Raw genomic sequence first — 19,761 nt, forward strand, 5'->3', positions numbered from 1 at the left:
TTGTTTATGTTGTTGCTGTTAAAACCATCTTTAGGAGAATATACTGTATTTGTGTAAGGAAAGACTCTAGTCTGTACGGATATAATAAGTGAAATGTCCTCAAATGGAAAATTTGACAGTATCTACAGTACAGATTTTAAAATGGGTGATTTCACGTATTGCACTGGGGTCATATTGCGCATCAGATTGTATTGCATTGGTAATATTGCACTATTAAGATGCAGTTTTAAGTGTTTGTCAAGAAGGAGGCGTGAGGGAAAAAGTTATTATCAGAAGAAATTAGCAGCACTGTAAAACACAAACCAAAAGCCAGGTTGCCAGAGCATGTCAATGGGCTCAGACCGCCAGTCCATGTATAGTCAGTGGGATCCTAATGCGTGTAATACTCACTATGCCTCCATGCACACAGGACAAGCAGGCAATTAGAGCAACACTGGTGACATATCCAACACGACAGCCAATGGGGGAGGTAGCAAGAATAGATAGAAACAAACCACCCCTCTCCATAGCTCCCTCAGGCAATGTGCCCACCCGGATACTGCATTATTATGGTGACTCTCCATCATCTCTTTATCCTCTTAAACTACAAATGAACCCTTTTTGCAATCTGATCACCTCATATCCATATGCCAATATAGGTTTTATCCGCAAATATATTGTGGCATTTAAAAAACAGGATGGAGAGTTGAGCCGTTCGCCTTGTAGATCTCTCCAGCTGCTCGACATTGGAAAGGTCAGAAGTGTTTCTGGAAGGGTTGGCAGGTATGCGAGTCATGGCTTACAGAATCAGCACAATCGAATAGAGAAAAATACATTTAATGAGCCAGAAATGTGGCAAAATGTGAACGCTGACTCAATGGAGTGTTTTTGACTAAAAAAGAAATTGTAGTCATTAAAATGTATGGCAGGTAAACAAGGTGCTTGGTTGAGTTGTTATTGTTATAGTTGGGATTCCTGACAGTCGATTAATATCTGAATGGGTATTTTTGGGCCGATTACGCTATAATGTAGACCATATTTCATGGACAGAGTCAAATCTTACAACAGTGAAAATAACAGGTTTTGTTTAGTATGCAGAGATTTTGAGAAATGTGGTTTTGTGTTCATACAGTGAAAGTCAATGGGGGCCGATATTGTTTGGTTACCAACATTCTTCAAAATATCTTATTTTGTGTTCTGCTGAAGAAAGAAAGTCATACAGGTTTGTAATGACATGAGGATGGATACATTATGAATGAATTTTGTTCCTTATGTAAGATCTTGGTCCTAAAGTAAAGCCAGATGAAGTACAACCAGTGTAGCTGAATGTAAAGTCAAATGGATCTTGCCATTCAGCATTTAATGACTGATTGTTGCATATATTTCTGATTTTCTGCTTCATACCTTTCAAGTGAAGGTATGAGCACACCTGCTCTGCTCTTTTGAAATCGAGCCAGAGGCACCAGCTGCAGCGATGACGGATACACAGTCATGTACGCCTGATCAGAACCCGGCTCGATGGTTGTTGAAAGCCTTCTGTCTGAACGGTAAAATACAATCAGAATGTAGAAAGGGAGATCAAAGGACCAGGCTGGATGTTACTGTATGAAACTCCTGAGTATAAAACACTCCCCCTGGTCATATTTGCAATTCAGAATGCTGATGAGCTGCAAACTTTAAAAGCATTATTATATTGGAAGTGATGTCTCAACTATTCTGTTCTAATACATTTATCTGTAATACTGTGAAGGGAAGACGGGGCTAAAGACTGAGGTAGAAGGTAATTGATTTATTCTTATTTTAAAAATGAAACGGCACTTTCCTTAATGCGAGTTTTTCTAAAATATAAGTCAAATATTTATTTATTTTGTTTTTCAGGAAATGAAAAAAAAACTGTTTATGATTGCATACTGTGTCGACAGAATTGACAAACACTTTTAATGCTTTTTATTAGCTAGATATTTGCAGTGACAAACATAAAGAGTCACTAATAATGATGATTCATAGCAAAAAGAAAAAATCTTGAAATATGGAGATACATAGCAGCGATATTAAAATAGTTGGTTACTCTAATTATACAGTATTTTACAAATGTAGAGATTTTGCCTTAGGATAGAGACAATAGGGTTTTGGACTCCTTTTGGACTGTGGTTTTGATCTCTATACACCATGTTATTCCATATAGTTAAAATAATTAAAGGTATATTGTTTGCTGGAAGATAATTGTTGTACTGTTCATTTAAATCTTAAATAGTGGCCTGAATAAAAATGTCATACATGTCAAATTCAAAAGCTAAACCAACGGCAAGGTGGAGTTGGTTGAGGGAGGGAAGATGGTTTGAATTGTTACATCAATTGTTAGGCACTAAAGACCATGATAAGTGGATTTTGATGATTGATTATACCCGTTAATTTCCCAATGTGTGTTATAATAATAGCGCTCGAGAGAAAACCGCAATCGGAAGGAACCTGCAGGAAACAGATACCTGCTAATGCCAGAACTGGGGCGCGGGAGTCTGATATGAGCCAGATAGGTAGGTCCCACAGTTCAACAGGGTGTGGAAGAGGAACTATAGGAACATTAAGAGAAAATAATATCCCAAAACAGGAATAATAGACATTGTGTGTACAGAACAAGATTAGACTCCCAACAGAAGAGTGACAACCAAATATATCCGGAGTGCGTGCATCTGTAGTGCATTTTCATCAACCATTTTATTTCCCCAGTCTGTTGTTCTGTCTTGTTTGTTCTGTGTTGAGCATCTTTTAATCACAGGTGTGTGCTATTTGTATGACAGTAAATAAGACGACTATTCTCCTAACGGCACCTTGACAATAAAATTTCTCTCTCTCTCTGTGCTCTGCTCTCTCTCATCGTTTTCAGAAGCTCTACTATTTCGTATCAAAGCACAGTAGGACTCCTAGGTCCTGTTAAATCAGTTGCTTTGTGTTTCTGTCTGTTTTGTCTCTTAGTGCGAGTGTTTCTGCCCTCAGCCCATGTTGTTCTGGAGATACTGTAGAATGAGACCACAGCGCCCCCTACTGCTCAATTGCAGAAAACAAGTTTAAAGTATGCCACAAAAAATTAGTAGTGTTTGTGAGGGTAAGATCTTTAATAAATGGAAATAATTTGATAAAATCTATAAAAATACTACGGAAGTAGCATAGTTCATGGATGACATAAGCATTCATTGCAATAGTATTTATCATTTGTATCATTTATGGTATTCAGGTGGTATATCAGAGTTTTTCTATGAATACAATCATATTACAGCTCCATAGTATGTTTAAATAAAGCAATAAGCCCCAAGAATAAGCCCCCTTAGCATTGTATAGCAGCTAAGGGGCATTGTAAGGCACAACGCAAAGCAATTACGTGATAATTTATTTTTATTAGAATCTGAGATAAAGGGAGTAAATTGTCAACATAATGATCCTAGGTAAAATATGCTTAATTTAGAGTTAAAGTTAAAAATAGATTCTTATTTATTTTTGTCTGTAGACATGTAAGCCTATTGTAACACCCACAAGATGTCCCTCTTGTGTTTACTGGGACTATCTCTCACCTGGCAGTCTGTGATGTTCATTGTGTTTCTATGTAATACAAGCAACCACATTTACATTTTACCTTTAATCATTTAGCAAAAAGGATTCATCTTAAGGTGGCGATAATTACAAGATGGCTTTAGTTAAATATTTTATCCCTGTTACATACAACATAAAAAGTCCACATTTCTTGTGCCATCACTGCATTCACAGAAGTGCTGAGCTTTGAAAAGAGGACGCCATCCTTTTTCAGCCAACCAAGACAATGTACGATTGATTGCCGGAACAATAGCTGCTGTTTCTGCTGACCTGAGGACATTTTGGGCCTTTTCTTCAACAAAAGTTAATGACAATTTGTAATGGTTGTAATTCACAAACATGCAACCACTATTAAATTCATTGTTCCCCTCAGCTAAAGTGATTGCTGATTACAAAAGCACATGTGACAGCCTTTGTGCATAAAAGTAAAAGCGGATGAAAGAATCTTTAAAATTGTGCATCTGTGAAACTGAAATAGGATTGTTTTGGGTGTGTGTCTTGCATAATAGATATGATAGATGTGTGCACATATTTGTGTCCATTAGTTCACATCCTACCTGCATTGCTGCAGAGATTTGATGGAACGTGAAACGCGTTTCACCGTAAAAGCAGAAAATTGGATATGGATTTCAGATGGTTGCAATAAAGGTTTCTGCTGTTATTTCAGTTCTCTGTATGTGCACTTAAAAACAATTGTTGTCCTGAAGCATTGATGCAAGAGTCAGGAGAGACCAGGAGAGATCCAAAGATCTGATGAGGATGTCTCAAAGTTTTTAAAGATCCATGACATTAAATAACGACAGTAATTCATTTTGGGGTGAACTGTCCCTTTAACAATATGAGGATAAGAAAAGCCGCCGCCAACCCTCCACAAAAATTGCAAGCCGGTGACAGGGATGCAGATATTTATGCCCACACATCTGAGCTCACGAGGGGTACTGCAGTGTAGGAGGAGGATTCTGTACGTTTGATGTTTTGCATGCTCATCTCTATTGATTACTGGGTTTGGCAACCCCTCACTCCCCCTCACCGATTGTATAAGATATGCCTGTTTGCACATGTTTGTTAATGATAAAAGTTTCTGAAGAAATCTGGACTCGTGAGAATTAGCTCTTGTAGACTGCGCACACACAAAGACACATTCGTGGATCCACTGAGTTCTTCTTTTCTTTTCTGTGCGGTAAATAATAGATATGCTGTCATGAGCGCGCGAGGCTTCCCTCCGCCCCCTCAAATGACGGTAGTTTCTGGTGCCGGCTTCCCAGCAAGCAAAATTCACTTCATGTAACATAAACAGAACTCCCATACAGTTTTCTAATGACAGCCACAAAGATAATACAAAAAAGACATTTCTGCGAATTGTTAATGGTGCTATAAGTGAAAGTTAGTCTAACATTTCCCAGTATTCCTTTTTGTGTTTTAAGGAAGAAGTAATTTGGGTTTGACATGACATGATGGTGGGTAAATGATAATTATAGTTTTTAAGGTAAACTCATTATCTCATTAGGATAAAAATAAGCTGTCATTCCATTCCATTTTCTACCGCTTATCCGAACTACCTCGGGTCACGGGGAGCCTGCGCCTATCTCAGGAGTCATCGGGCATCAAGGCAGGATACACCCTGGATGGAGTGCCAACCCATCGCAGGGCACACACACTCACTCATTCACTCACGCACTCACTCACTCACTCACACACTACGGACAATTTTTTCCAGAGATGCCAATCAACCTACCATGCATGTCTTTGGACCAGGGGAGGAAACCGGAGTACCCGGAGGAAACCCCCGAGGCACGGGGAGAACATGCAAACTCTACACACACAAGTCGGAAGCGGGAATCGAACCCCCAACCCTGGAGGTGTGAGGCGAACGTGCTAACCACTAAGACACCGTGCCCCCCTTAGCAGCATCTAGTGGTGAGGTTCAGAAATTGCAACCAACGACTGACTAGTCACGTTTTCGCTTCTTTGCTGAAAGCGACATTTACGAAATACGCTCTGTAGAGCAGGTTGGCCGTTTAGGACTTAAATAGAATCAACATCCATGTAAGTGGACCCGCGGTGTATGTAGATAGAAATAGCTCATTCTAAGGTAATAAAAACATAACTCTTCATTTTGTAACGTCTTATTACACCTCTGAACATATAGTTATGTTTATTATTTTGTATTTCTTTCGATAGATCCTACAAAAAACTACACACTGGGCCCATAAGTGAACTTTAAAAAAATATATCAAAACATATAAAAGACATCTCATAATCTCCAAAGAAATACCGTATACTGTATGTACATACACTCACCTAAAGGATTATAAGGAACACCTGTTCAATTTCTCATTAATGCAATTATGGTGGTGGTGTAATGGTGTGGGGGATGTTTTCTTGGCACAATTTAGGCCCCTTGGTGCCAATTGGGCATCGTTTAAAAGCCACGGCCTACCTGAGCATTGTTTCTGACCATGTCTATCCCTTTATGACCACCATGTACCCATCCTCTGATGGCTACTTCCAGCAGGATAATGCACCATGTCACAAAGCTCGAATCATTTCAAATTTGTTTCTTGAACATGACCATGAGTTCACTGTACTAAAATGGCCCCACAGTCACCAGATCTCAACCCAATAGAGCATCTTTTGGATGTGGTGGAACGGGAGCTTCGTGCATCCCACAAATCTCCATCAACTGCAAGATGCTATCCTATCAATATGGGCCAACATTTCTAAAGAATGCTTTCAGTACCTTGTTGAATCAATGCCACGTAGAATTAAGGCAGTTCTGAAGGCGAAAGGGGGTCAAAAACAGTATTAGTTTGGTGTTCCTAATAATCCTTTAGGTGAGTGTATATGCACGCTCTAAACAATGTTGGGGTGTTTAAAACCCATGATGAAATATGGACAAACCCAACCGTTGGTTTAAATTAACCTTGAAATGTCTGTTATTACCATGAGATAAAACAACCCAGCAGTGCAGTCAGTGTATACTGAAGAATCTGGAAGGAAATTGTAAATCCTTTTGCTGTCACTATACATGATCTTCAACCCTTATCTCATACTCATCAGCCTGAAGGTCAGTATACATTAGCTTAAAGATGGCTCTGGCTTAAAAAAAGCAAGCACAATGTTAAAGGCATACAATGACATTCAGCAAAAAACTATGGCAGAACATCACTTATTGAATTTTTCACTGACATTTGTGTTGAAAGGTTATTCACCATAGTTTATTTATTATAATATTAATTGAGCTCGCATAGTCCATGATGTACCTGTAACAAATGTTGGTCAAATCCACTTTAAGGTGACACGTGATAGATCTCAGATGTTCCACTCCAGAGATCCTGTTCTGTTCTCCATCACGCTATTCCATCACAATCCACATCAATTTGTAATCATGTTCAGTCATTCAGAACTTTAAATGCCTGGCTGTGGGGATATCAGGAATGGAAAATGGTCTGAAATCTAGTGGATAAAAAGGGTGAGCGTGAAGGTTTTATGAAGGTTAGAGTTTCCCAGCCCTGTAAATACTATGATTAAATCTGTTGGTGAATTACAGTTCTCATAGAAAACAAGACATGTCATAGACTTCCATTGTTTTCATTATAAAAATGGTATTTAGTATTATGTATATATATTTATATACAATATTATATTATTAAATACCCTTTTATATATTAAAATATATATATATATATTTGTTTATATATCAAATAATATAGTATACGTAATTCTAAATAAATTAAATTCTTGAAATGTATTACACATTGCTCCGCAGAAAACTTTAGAAAACACTGCATAATAAGGCAGATTAAAGTAGTTCTTGGCAAACAAGTAAGACTGCGTATCATGCAGCATGCATTGTTCTCTTCTTTCAAATGATTCGATTTAAATGAATAAATTAACTTAAATGAATGCGTATCACATGTTTTATATAGTCTTTAGTTCACTTTCTCTTGGATAAACACTCGAATGTGAATATTTGGTCCCCTAGAACGTTACAGTTGTAAAGGGGGGAAAGGTTAACAAAAAAGGTTTTGCGTCTTCGGCGACGCAGCTGGTGGAATCGACATCATTGAAGACATCTAGATGTAAAACTCGTGTGGAAATCTTCATAGGGCAGAATAAATGGGATGTTGTCGCCCACCTGACCAACTGCAGCATTGTGGCTGTCCCGAGTGGAGAAGTCACAGCGCATAAAGCCCGAATGAAGGAGGATACCGCAGAGTGTTTGGTGGGAGGGGAGCCAGACCCATTCCTGCAGATTTCGGGGGTAGAGGAAGAGCCAGAGACGTCGTGAGCTCCTAACACTTCGTGCAGTTTGGATAGATATCGGCTTTAGGGATGTAGTCGATGCGGATTGAGCTCCGTCTGTCCGAGCTCGTCGCAATGAAAAAACATTCGGCCCGGGTCGCGCCGATGTCCGCCTGCAACAGTCCGGTGCTCACCCTGACCAAAGTGAGAGGTATGTGCCCACCCGATTCGTGAGTAAACATCCTTCGTGACGCCTTTTTAGTGTGTGCTATGTTGTTTTTAAATAGTCTTTATCGTTTAGTTCGTTTAAACTACCGCGCTAATCAGCCTAATTAATGCGGTTACCAAATGTCTCCTTTACGCATAGCCAGTGCAGATGCTTGGCTGGAGGGCGATGCGCTTTTGGCGTTTGTATTATCAACATGAGTGGATCGTTTTAAAAATAAAATAAGATTGCATATCCTTCTTTGGTGATGAAACTTTTAGCGTAATTCAGAAGAATGATCCAGAATTCTGCGTAAAGGGTTGCCCGGAGAAGTGAAATTGAGTGGAGAAAAGGAATGTGCTCTGAATTGATGAGGATTCCCCTATGTGACAGATTGAAGGGTTTTCTGCTTTATATTCAGGATGTTTCAATGACAGCATACCAATCATTCCTTCACTTCATGCATGAAGAATCGCACATACCTGTTTTCTGAAGTGTTTGGAGGATGGACTTGCAGAAATGCAGGCACACAAACAAGTCCAGTTTACAACATCAGATTTAATGTAACAGTTTATGGATTTATAGAATATTATTATTTATAACAATACATTATTTAAACCAGTAATAATACAAATCTGTTGTTACATTAAGTTGATTACATGTCCCATTTTACTGGGGTGGATGAATTCACCCCAGCACTGGATGGGCTTGAAACTAATGAGGGACATTTTGCATTTCTCCAATCAGCCGACCATTCAGTATGCCACCCTGGCTGGACAAATTCTTCAATCTCAAAGGATATTCAAATTTTTATGAGAAAAGCACGCTTACAATGTCTTCCAACTACGTAAAATCTGTCAAAATCCATCAAAATGAAACAGTTACTCACATCTTAAATGGATTTGAATTATGGACAGAATAGCCAGACACGATCGCCTGGTTGATCTGTTGTAAACGATAGAAAAAACAGAGTAAGACATAACAACATACTACTGTTGAATTGAACTGGCTATATCACAAGATGACAGACACTATTTTAAAAACATACCTTTGGATACCTGTTATCTTTCCAAATTACTTAAATAACAGCCATTGGTTGAAGCTATTCATCAACTTAACTCTCATTGTAAGTTAATTACCTTAGTGCTTAGAAGTTAAGGTCATATGGATAAGAATGTGATCAGAGACTGCAGTTGAGTGGATTGCAGAAAAAAAAAATTGTTCAGTCTCAGCCATTACAGGGAGTGTTCAAAAATGGAAACAGAGATGTTTTGTCTACCTTTGATTGTAAAATGTTATGAATAGACGCAATTGTGAATGTATGTGAGCCACCTGTCATCTTGCAAAATGATTTTCCAAGATATTTGGATTCGGGTTTTTTAGCTTGTCAAGTGGATCCAAATAAAATAAGAAAATGTGCGTGATGGTGCCAAACAGCATTCTTTTTGTTTACGTTCAATGTTTGGATAAATTATTCTGTTGTTTTTGACGGCATGAAGGAATGCATTTTTAACCTTTTACCTGTCACTGAATGTATTGAGAATCCCAATGAAAATGCACAATTCAAATTGTTGTAATTCATGAATGCTTTAAAGTACGGACCTAAAGTCGGTCTCTTAAGGAAGACACTTGGCAGAAAATCACTTAATTAGTAATTAGGGGAAAGATATTTGAGATCTTATTTATATTATACCCTGGTCAAGTGTGTATTCTAGAGGCTTAGATCTTTCCTGTTTGTCATGAATAGCATTAAATTGTGATTACAGATGTCTGCATATTTTCAAGAAACTAAAGCTTTGTTTTTTTGGTCTGTAACAAACTTGAAGAGTTAATTCAGCAGTTTTTTGTTAGCATGCCAGTGAGACAGCTGGGAGATTGTTGTTTGTACTCTCTTTATTACTCTGTCTTGTACTTTGATATTCTTCCTGTTTTGTTTCACACACATTTATGTCTACATCAACAGATGGTCTCAAAAGCTGATAGGGAATCAGTGAAGACTGTATTACGCTTGAGTGTTTTTTTTTATGTAATCCAGTGAATGAGGTGGGGATGTTAAACATCATCGATCTGTGGTTTCAGACTAAAGCGTCTTCTCTTTCTATTGTAGTGGTGTAGGCTGCCGTAGGCCTGTCTACAGCCAAAGACTGGAAATAAACAGTCCTGTGAAGCCTTTTGGGTTTGATCACGTAAGGGTAATTATTTTAGTGAACCATCGCTATGGTAACAGCCGGCCAACTTTGCACACAAGTCATTGGACACAAAATATTTTTTTGAGATGCAATATTTTAATTATGATTTTATGAAAAAATCAAAAAATTAGGATATCTCTTTTAAATTTAACAGAATCTAGTAGTGAGGTTGCAAATTGCCACCAACATCTTACTCCACCCTTCCTTTTGAAGCACCACGTCCTTTTGAAGCAGATCGTCACGTTTTCACTTCTTTTGCACTCTAGAGCAGTTTGTACATTTAGGACAACATTGTGAATTCCATGTAAGGGGACCCGCGGTGTATGTAGATAGAAATAGCTCATTCTAAGGTAATAAAAACATAATGTTTGATTATGAAAGGTCTTTAAACAACTCTAAAGACATATATTTATGTATATTATATTGCATTTCTGTCAAGAGATTTTCCCAAAAAATTACACATTGGACCTTTAATCCATGGTTGTTCAGTGGATGTTGAGGGTTAGCAGATGGCTGGATGGTCTGTCCGACCAATCTGAATCGAGTATTCCAGTGAGCTAAATCGCATACAAACAAACAATTCTAACAGCGTGCACAGTTCTTTGTAAAGCTCAGTGTTTAGTTTTTACTGGCGAGCACTAAGTTTGATGCAACATGCACATTAAGCCAGTTGGATGTTTAAACCCGAGCTGTTACTCCATCAGGCGGTAAATCTGATGCAGGGTGGCAGAAATAAAAAGCTGTTTTAAACCTGCAGTGAGTCATTACAGTGATGTGACTCATGCACTTGCATTGCCAAAAGTCTTTCTGTTCTGATATTGGCTTCCATAAGCACGACATGTCCCTGTTTGAAAGCCAATTGACCATTTTTGTGTTTTCTTTTTGTTGGTAAAATCCCAGCATTTTAAACAAAATATATTTCACACCAGTGACCCATGACAGAGTATCTATTTGATGCTAGTCATTTTCGCTTAAAATAAATTTAGAATGTTGCCTTTGATAGTTCTGTGTGTGGATGCACGTAATCCCGACTGAGAGGCGTTGTGCGTGAGTGAAAACTGACGCTTTGTCTCGGTTCGGTACACTGGAGGGGAGAGATCTCCTCCAGGCTTTTAAATGACTTCAAACGTTTACTTTTTCTAATGTGGATTACAGAGTCAGGTTGTAACTGGGGTAAAATATTTTATCAGTACACATTTTGTTCTCTTGTTTCACTCGGAAAGCCTCAAGAAATATCAGCAAATTGAGTAACATAAGAACACAGTTCAGCAGTTTTCAGCATTCTTGTTTGTGCTGAGCAAAACCTATTTCAGTTTCTATTGGTCAGATCTTTTTGGGGACCTGAGCTGGTGTACTGACCCCTGCAGTGTTCACTCTTCCATGGGGTCTTTGTGTTTACTAGAATGAAGAATAAATACAGACATAGACTGTGTAGAATGAGTCGAAAGGTTCACCTTAGTTCAGCGAACAATAACAATTCTGTCATCATTTATTCATGTCATTCATGACTCCTTGTTCTGTGAAATATAAAAGATGATATTTTGAGAAATGTGTCAATGGTTTCCAACGGAAGTCAATGAGTAATAATTAAAGAAATTAATTTTTGTGTGAACTATCCCTTTAAAACTCTCTTTTATAAAACCAAACATTCAGAGTATTGAATGTATAAGTGATTCTTTTATTCAAAATTCTGTTTAAATTTGAGCAGTTTGTGTCATTGTTGAGATCCCCTCTGAAACTCCATTAGAGACATTTGTGAAATTTCTCTCGGGATAAATAGCTGAGACACAAGAGACGATTCTTTTTGCTCTCCATTTAATCTCAGAGATGTCTGAAACAAATAATTGCGATGTTAAAGAGATCTCATCAATGTTTTACGGGACTTTATACAGTATTGTTCAGTATAATTCTATATTAATTATATGCGACCCTGAACCACAAAGCCAGTCTTGAGTGGCACGGGAAGATTCTTAGTAAAAGACAAAAAAGACATTGTATGGGTCAAAATGATCGTTTTGATCTTTAATGCCAAAAATCATGAGGGTTATATTAAGTAAAGTTCATGTTCCATGAAACTATTTTGTTAATTTCCTTCCCTAAATATATAAAAACTTTGTTTTTGTGAGTAATATTCTATGCTAAGGACTTAATTTGGACAAAGGCTTTTTTCTCAATATACAGTATATATATATTTGCACCCTCAGATTCCAGATTTTTAAATAGTTTAATCTCAGGCCAAATATCGTCCTATACTAACAAACCATACATCAATAGAAAACGTATTTATTTAGCTTTCAGATAATTAAAAAATCTACATTTAGACAGAATCCCATATTGTATACTTTTTGCAAGTTTAATCTAGGTATGTGTTTCCAGAAAGGAGGAGTACAGGGTATATATTTGTTGTTTTGGAGGGGTATGCCATTGTATTAGGTTTATAAAAATCCTACACTGCTAAAATCCTTAACCACAACACATTTTTATGTATCTTCCCCTCGAGTCTTATACGTCGCTAAAAAGACCCGAGATTACAAGAACAGAAGGACAGCTCTACATCCAGAGGGCAAAAATGTCTTCTAGTATTTTATTGATGAGTTTTAACACACTTGTCTGAATTGTTTACAGATTGAAGTGGATTAGTATTTTAGTCGAAGCTCACGAGCTAACTGTCAGTGTGCTCGAGGGTTTATACTGTGGGGACATTAGCGTGAAACGCTCTCTTCTGGAGACACCTGCGGCGAGAGCTCATCAATGAAATGCAGCAGGGCACTGGCAGGCAATCTATTACATATTGATCCGGGCAGGGAAAGCTGGCGGGGCTCCAGTCTCCTTAAATGCAGCGTGTCTTCTGCAGGGGTTAGAGGCTGCGCTGGAGCACTTACACGGGGAATGAGGTGGAGAGATGGACTTTGACGTATAGATATCATAAAAGGCGCGTTCTTGGGATACACTTTGGGACCGACTTAAAGGCATTATGATCTTATTGGTGGTCCGTGGGCATAGGTTTGAGCGTAGGTTCTCTTACACACACAGAGGGCGACTGGCATGGTTATGATTTTCTCTATTGTGTCACTGTGAGGTGAGCAAGGTCACAACAGAGTGTGACATCCCAGACATCTGTTCTACCAGCTGGACATTACAGGTTTCTCTAACCTGCTGCACACACACACAAGCCACTTGTTCCCTTTCTGTCGGTCTCTCGACGTTGTGTCGAGAACGACAGATGGGGTTCGCCCTTGAGAACCAATCAACTCTGACTACTATAGAAAAGGCCAATGAAATTTGGCGAATGCAATTTGCATGCCGGGCTCCGCCCCCGGAAATCCGGTATAAAAGGAGGCCGGCGTGCAGCATTCACTTACCTTTTGTTCTTCAGAGCCATCGCTCATGAGTACAACTCAGGATTCAATCCTCTACAACTACACGCTGGTGCTACGACGTGTTACAGCGGATCGTCCCTTCCTGCAGCGACCTTCCCCTGGGCGTCTCGGCGGTTCCGGAGGTGTTAGAGATTTTTTCTAAAAGTCCTTTTCAGGACTGACTGAGCATTCTCCAGCGCGGCATGTCCCGCTGTTCTCTTGGGTGCGGCACCCTCATCGAGGAGGGGGATGGACACGATCGCTGCATTAGGTGTCTGGGCGTCCAGCACACTGAAGCAGCGTTCGTTGACACATCTGCCTGCACTGCGGGCAGATTGTCATTCAGAAGTTGCGGTCACGGGTGGCTGTCTTCCTACGGGAACCAGCCACCATTTCGTCTGCTACCCGGGCTGTGACATCTGTGGCTACGGCCCCGATGACCACCCACGTTAGCAGCGTTAGTGATACGGGGAACTCTGCGAACGTAAACCCGCCAGCCAAGTGCTCACGGGCCGATCGCACCCCGATTCGCTCTTCTGAACGTTCCCCAACCGGCGGTGGCATACCGTCCGGATCCTCACGCACACACTCGGAAACGATGTGTGACGTAGATGAGATGTCGCTCGCAGCATCGGAGGGAGACTGGCATCCGACTCTGCCGAATCCAAACTCCACCCCCAGCGGTCGAGTTCAGGAGGAAGCAGAAGTGATGTCATCCGTGCTAACCCGGGGATACGTGGTTCCCGAGGTCGGTGCGCGGTGCAAACCGCGCCCACCCCGGGTGCCATGTTTTTCCCGGAGGTGCATGAGGAGCTGTGTAAAACTTGGAACGCTCCACTCACGGACCGTTCCAGTGAAACCAGCTCCGGCTCCCTTACTTCCCTCGATGGTGAGGCAGCCAAGGACTGCGTCGAGATCCCCCGGGTGGAACGTCCGCCTGCGGTGCACCTGTGCCGCGGACGGCTACCACCTGGGGGGGGATCGACCACTCCTACCGTCCAAAGCACGTAAGACTTCGGCATCACTGGTGTCGAAAGCTTGCGATGTTGCGGGCCAGGCTGCCTCCTCTCTCTATGCCTTGGCCATCCTGCAGGTCCGCCAGGCCAGGGCGTTGAGAGGGCTCCACGAGGGTAAGGCCGACCCGGGTATAATGCAGGATCTCCGTGCCACCGCTGACAGCGCTCTACGGGCGACTAAGGCGGCGGCACGGGCCCTGGGTCGGACGATGTCCACGGTAGTGGTCCAGGAGAGACACCCCCGGCTATACCTTGTGCAGAAGAGTGACAGCAAGGAAGTCCGCTTTCTTGATGCACTCATCTCGCAGGGTGGGTTGTTGGTAACACCGTCGAGGACTGCGCTCAGCAGTTTTTTGACGGCGAAGCAGACAGTGGCAATTAACCACATTTTTTTTTTCACGCCGCGACTCGGCCGCCTACAGGCCTCCGAGATCTCACGTGACGTCTGCTTCCCTGCAACCCAGGACCCTTTCGACATCGGCTCCGGTTCCTGTGCCCCCACAGGCGGCACCCCGGAAGCAGAGGTCGAGGGGGAAACCTCCACCCCGTCAGCAACCTCCTCGCGAGAAGGGACACTGACGGGAAGACCCCAGGGAGAACAACATCGGGCCCGAACCTTCACAGCCACGGCTCTGATCGGTCGGTACGGGACGACTCCTGCCTCGTCACCAAAGCCGGGCCCTTGTTAGGGCTTGGCGCCCACTTACTCACTGAGTTTTCTGTTCTCCCCGGGTTTACTTGCAGCCGATCGCACACTCCACTGGACTGTGCTCGGCGAACCGACCTCACACCCTGGCGAGGCGTGAGGTCGTACACATACGACAGCCGTCACCACTCTCAAACCGACAGTGCGTGCCGTTGTCCCGCCAGGCAGGTAAGCAGGCGGAGCAAAAACCTTCCCTCCGGGGACTCCCCGCGACATGGTTAGCTCCGCCAGCCGACGAACCACCCCCCGTGGGAATGATGAAGCAGACCGTCCCCTTGGTCACCCTGTCACAGTCCCTGGGAGCTCGAGAGCTGCCCACACTGTCTCGCTGGCTAATGAGGGCGGTCCGTCTTGGTTACTCGATCCAGTTCGCCAGAGACTCACCCAAGTTTCGGGGCATCATCTCTCCCTCTGTCAGAGGCAGGGACGCCTCCGTACTTCGGGTAGAGGTCACCACCCTTCTGGCAAAACAGGCATCGAGTTCGTCCCTCAAAACCAAGATGTTCAGTGGGTCACCACCCGCACTTCATCGTTCCCAAGAAAGACGGCGGGTTGCCCCCAAAGGCTGCGTACCCTGAACAGAGCACCTTCACAAGCTGCCATTCAGGGTGCTCACACAGAGGCGCGTCCTGACATCTATGAGGTGTCAGGATTGGTTCGTGGCAATCGACCTGAAGGACGCTTACTTTCATGTCTCGATCCTCCTCGACACCGGCCGTTCCCACGGTCCGCGTGCGAGAGGCGGGCATATCAGTACAGAGTCCTCCCTTTCGGTCTGTCCCTGACCGCCCTTTCTCCCTGAGAGGAGGAAGGCGAGCGGGTACTAAACTATCTCAGCGACTGGCCTATCTTGGCACACTCGCGAGATCTGTTATGTACACAAAGGGACCTGGTGCTCCGGCACCTAGGTCGATTGGGACTCCAGGTCAACCAAGAGAGGGGCAAGCTCTCCCCAGTGCAGAGCATCCTCTTTCTCGGTATGGAACTCAACTCTGTCACCATGTCGGCACACCTGTCCGCAGTTGTGCCCAACCAGTGTTGAACTGTCTGAAATGAACATTTTAGGCAGACAGCGGTCCCCCTGAAACAATTCAGAGGCTCCTGGGACACATGGCGTCCTCGCGGGCTAATACCCCTCGAGTTGATGCACATGACACCGCTCCAACACTGGTTTCAGAGTCGAGTTCCGAGGAGAGCGGCACACCGGCAGCAGGCGCATGGTGATGCCGCCCTGCTGCCGACGCACCATAACCCCTAGTCTTTATGACTTTTTCGACGGACTCAGGTCCCTCTGAGCAGGTTATGAGGCAGGTCGTGGTGACGACTGAAGTCTCCCTGCAGGGGTGCGGTGTAGTGTGCAACGGGCACGCAGGTGGGGTGTTGGACGAACCCCCGCCTGCGCTGGCATATCAATTGCCAAGAGTTGTGGGCTATGCTACTTGCACTGAGCAGGCTACGGCCTCTCGTGCGAGACATACACGTGCTGTTCCGAGGACAGCACTATAGCTGTAGCGAATACAGATCGTCAGGGTGGCGTTCGCACACAGCAGCTAAACACAACTTGCTCGACGCCTCCTCCGGTGGAGTCAACAGGTGACTCGTTCCCTGCAGGCCACACACCCCGGGCAAACTGAACTAGACAGCCGACGTGCTTTCTCGCCAGTTTATGCCTCGTGGAGAGTGGCGACTCCACCCCCGTGCAGTCCAGCTCATTTGGAGGCTGTTCGGGTAGGCCCAGGTAAAACCTGTTCACCTCCCGTAACACCACCATTTGCCCGCTTGATAGTCCCTGCCCTCGGCACGGATATCCTTGCGCACAGCTGGCCGCGGGATGGGCGGAAGCACACCTTCCCCCCCCAGGAGCCTTCTTGTACAGACTCTGTGCAAGGTCAGGGAGCAGGAGCACCAAGTGTTATTGGTTACACCACACCGGTCTAACCGCACTTGGCCTCAGAGCCGATGCTCTGGACAGCGACTCCCCCTGAACCATTCCCCTGACAGAGGACCTGCTCTCTCAGGGGAAGGACACGTTCTGGCATCCCAGATCAGACCTCTGGAACACCCATGTCTGGTCTCTAGACGGGACGAGAAGATCCTAAGATGGCTACTCCCCCTATACGGCTGAGACCATCACCCAGGCTAGGGCCCCATCTACTAGGCGGTTACACGCCTCTAGACGGTGCCTCTTCTCGTCCTGGTGTCTTTCTCAACGAGAAAGACCCACTGAGGTGCTTGATCAGGATTGTGTTCCCCTCCTCACGAGACTGGAGACTAACATCTCCCTTCCACACTGAAAGTGTATGTAGTCGCTATTGCCACTCATCACGACTCAGTCGGTGGAAAGTTTCTAGGGCAACACGACCTGGTCACCAGGTTCCTAAGCAGCGAGAGGGCGGAATCCGCCTCATCTCCGCTCCATACCCTCTTGGGACCCTAAGTGGTCCTGGGGAGCCTCAGGGCCCCCCAAAGAGCCCCTCGGAGGTTCCGATCTTCCTCATAGAGTAAGACGGCCCTCCTGACGGCGCTCACTTCCTTCAAGAGGGTAGGGGACCACCGAGCATCCTCCGTGTCCCTGGATTGCCTTAAACTCGGCCCTGGAAACTCTCACGTTATCTTGAGACCCAGGCCCGGATGCGTGCCCAAGAAGTTCCCACTACTCCCTCCGGGGCCAAGTGGTGAACTTGCAGGCGCTCCCCATAGGGGAGGAAGACCCAACCCGATTAGTGTTGTGTCCAGTACGTACTGGACCGCACGCAGAGCTCTGAAGCTCTGACCAGCTCCGTGTCTGTTGGAGGACAGCAGAAGGGGAAGGCTGTCTCCAAACAGAGGCTGGCGCACTGGGTCGTGGACGCCGTTACGACGGCATTCCGATCTCAGAATCTCCCATGCCCATTGGCAGTGAGGGCTCACTCCACACGGAGTTTAGCCACCTCCTGGACACTGGCAGAAGCGCCTCTCTAGCAGACATCTGTAGAGCTGCGGGTTGGGCTATGCCCAAACACCTTCGCAAGGGTTAACAACCTTCGCGTAAACCCGGTGTCAGCCCACGTCCTGCGTGGCGACATGTAGGACTGGCATCCGGGGGGGCGTATGCCTGCGAAAGCACCTTTCCACCCTCTAACAGGTTGGGTCAGTGTGCTATTTACCTTTTCTTCTTACCCGAACACATCGCTAAGAAACTGGTACCTCACCAGCCTCCCTTCTTACCCAGACACTGGTTAAGAATAGGCATTCCATCCATCACCAAACAAGCACCCCCTGGGGGCTGGCTGGGCAGAGCAGCCTTCCCCCTTAGGCCGGGATACCATGTGAGCTATCACAGATAGCTCTAACCGGACCTAGTGCTACCGGACGTCTGTAACACCCCCTCCGTGGGCTGTTCCGTCTGATGTATCCTCATGAGAATGGTTCCCACTCCTGGTAACCCATGAGCTTCCCCAGGTGGGCCTCCACCTCGCGGTTAACTACTCAGTCCGCACGTTCCATGCGTTCTCCTCCAAGGACGAGACCATACCTATATCCACCATATTCCTCCCCACGGGTAGGAGGTGGCCTCTGTAGCGCTTCTCTGATTAAGAGTCGCGCTTACCCGGTGTAAACTGATCTGGACGGCCTCTCGCCTATAGAGAGCTAAGGCCCCGTCCGTGAAAGTTACCGGTCAGGGCTGTACCCATCTTTCTCCAAGAAAGCTCTGGAACCCCCCGACCACCACACTGGAAGGTTACAGTCTCACGAAAGCTTCGAGATGACACGCCCAGGCTTGTTACCGTCGCTTCGCTAGAGATTGTGACGCGATACAGCGTTGTGGCGTTTTCCATAGGCAACCCCATCTGTCGTTCTCGACACAACGTCGAGAGACCGACAGAAAGGGAACGTCTTGGTTACGTATGTAACCTCAGTTCCCTGATGGAGGGAACGAGACGTTGTGTCCCTTATGCCACGAACACGTATCGTATTCTGCTGCAGTTTGAGAGGTCTCAGGCTCTTCAGAACAAAGGTAAGTGAATGCTGCACGCCGGCCTCCTTTTATACCGGATTTCCGGGGGCGGAGCCCGGCATGCAAATTGCATTCGCCAAATTTCATTGGCCTTTTCTATAGTAGTCAGAGTTGATTGGTTCTCAAGGGCGAACCCCATCTGTCGTTCTCGACACAACGTCTCGTTCCCTCCATCAGGGAACTGAGGTTACATACGTAACCAAGACGTTTTCATGACTGGACTTTTGTTAGTGAACTATACATTTAATTTGATAGGATATACTACAGTATATGGAATTGGACTTGCATAGCGAATGTGCATTTGAGAGAATGTTTTGTCACACTGTGCTTTATATAATGCTGAATAATGCTTTCATTGCATTTGGAGACATTGTCTTCTCGCGGGCAATTTGCAAAGTTGGAACAGCACCACTGCAGACCACAAACAAAGAGGTGGAAACACATGGGTGGTGTCAGCATAAATGAAAGTTGATTTATGAG

The 19,761-nt window shown here is 44.3% G+C and overlaps 1 protein-coding gene across 4 annotated transcripts in view; it reads left to right on the top strand.

Annotated features, from left to right (window-relative positions):
• slc35f3b (solute carrier family 35 member F3b) overlaps window positions 1-19,761 on the top strand; it is a 48,839-nt gene that overhangs the window by 16,095 nt on the left and 12,983 nt on the right. The window contains exon 1 of one of the 4 annotated variants that reach the window (XM_056760480.1): window positions 7,628-8,020. The exons of the other annotated variants lie outside the window; for them this stretch is intronic. Coding sequence (XP_056616458.1) covers window positions 7,909-8,020 — 112 coding nt within the window. The 5' untranslated portion in view covers window positions 7,628-7,908. Of the gene's footprint in view, window positions 1-7,627; window positions 8,021-19,761 lie in introns of those variants that run through there. 4 annotated transcript variants of the gene reach the window in all.

This window comes from Triplophysa dalaica, chromosome 11 (assembly GCF_015846415.1).
Source record: "Triplophysa dalaica isolate WHDGS20190420 chromosome 11, ASM1584641v1, whole genome shotgun sequence".
In the NCBI taxonomy this organism is placed as follows: Eukaryota; Metazoa; Chordata; class Actinopteri; order Cypriniformes; family Nemacheilidae; genus Triplophysa; species Triplophysa dalaica.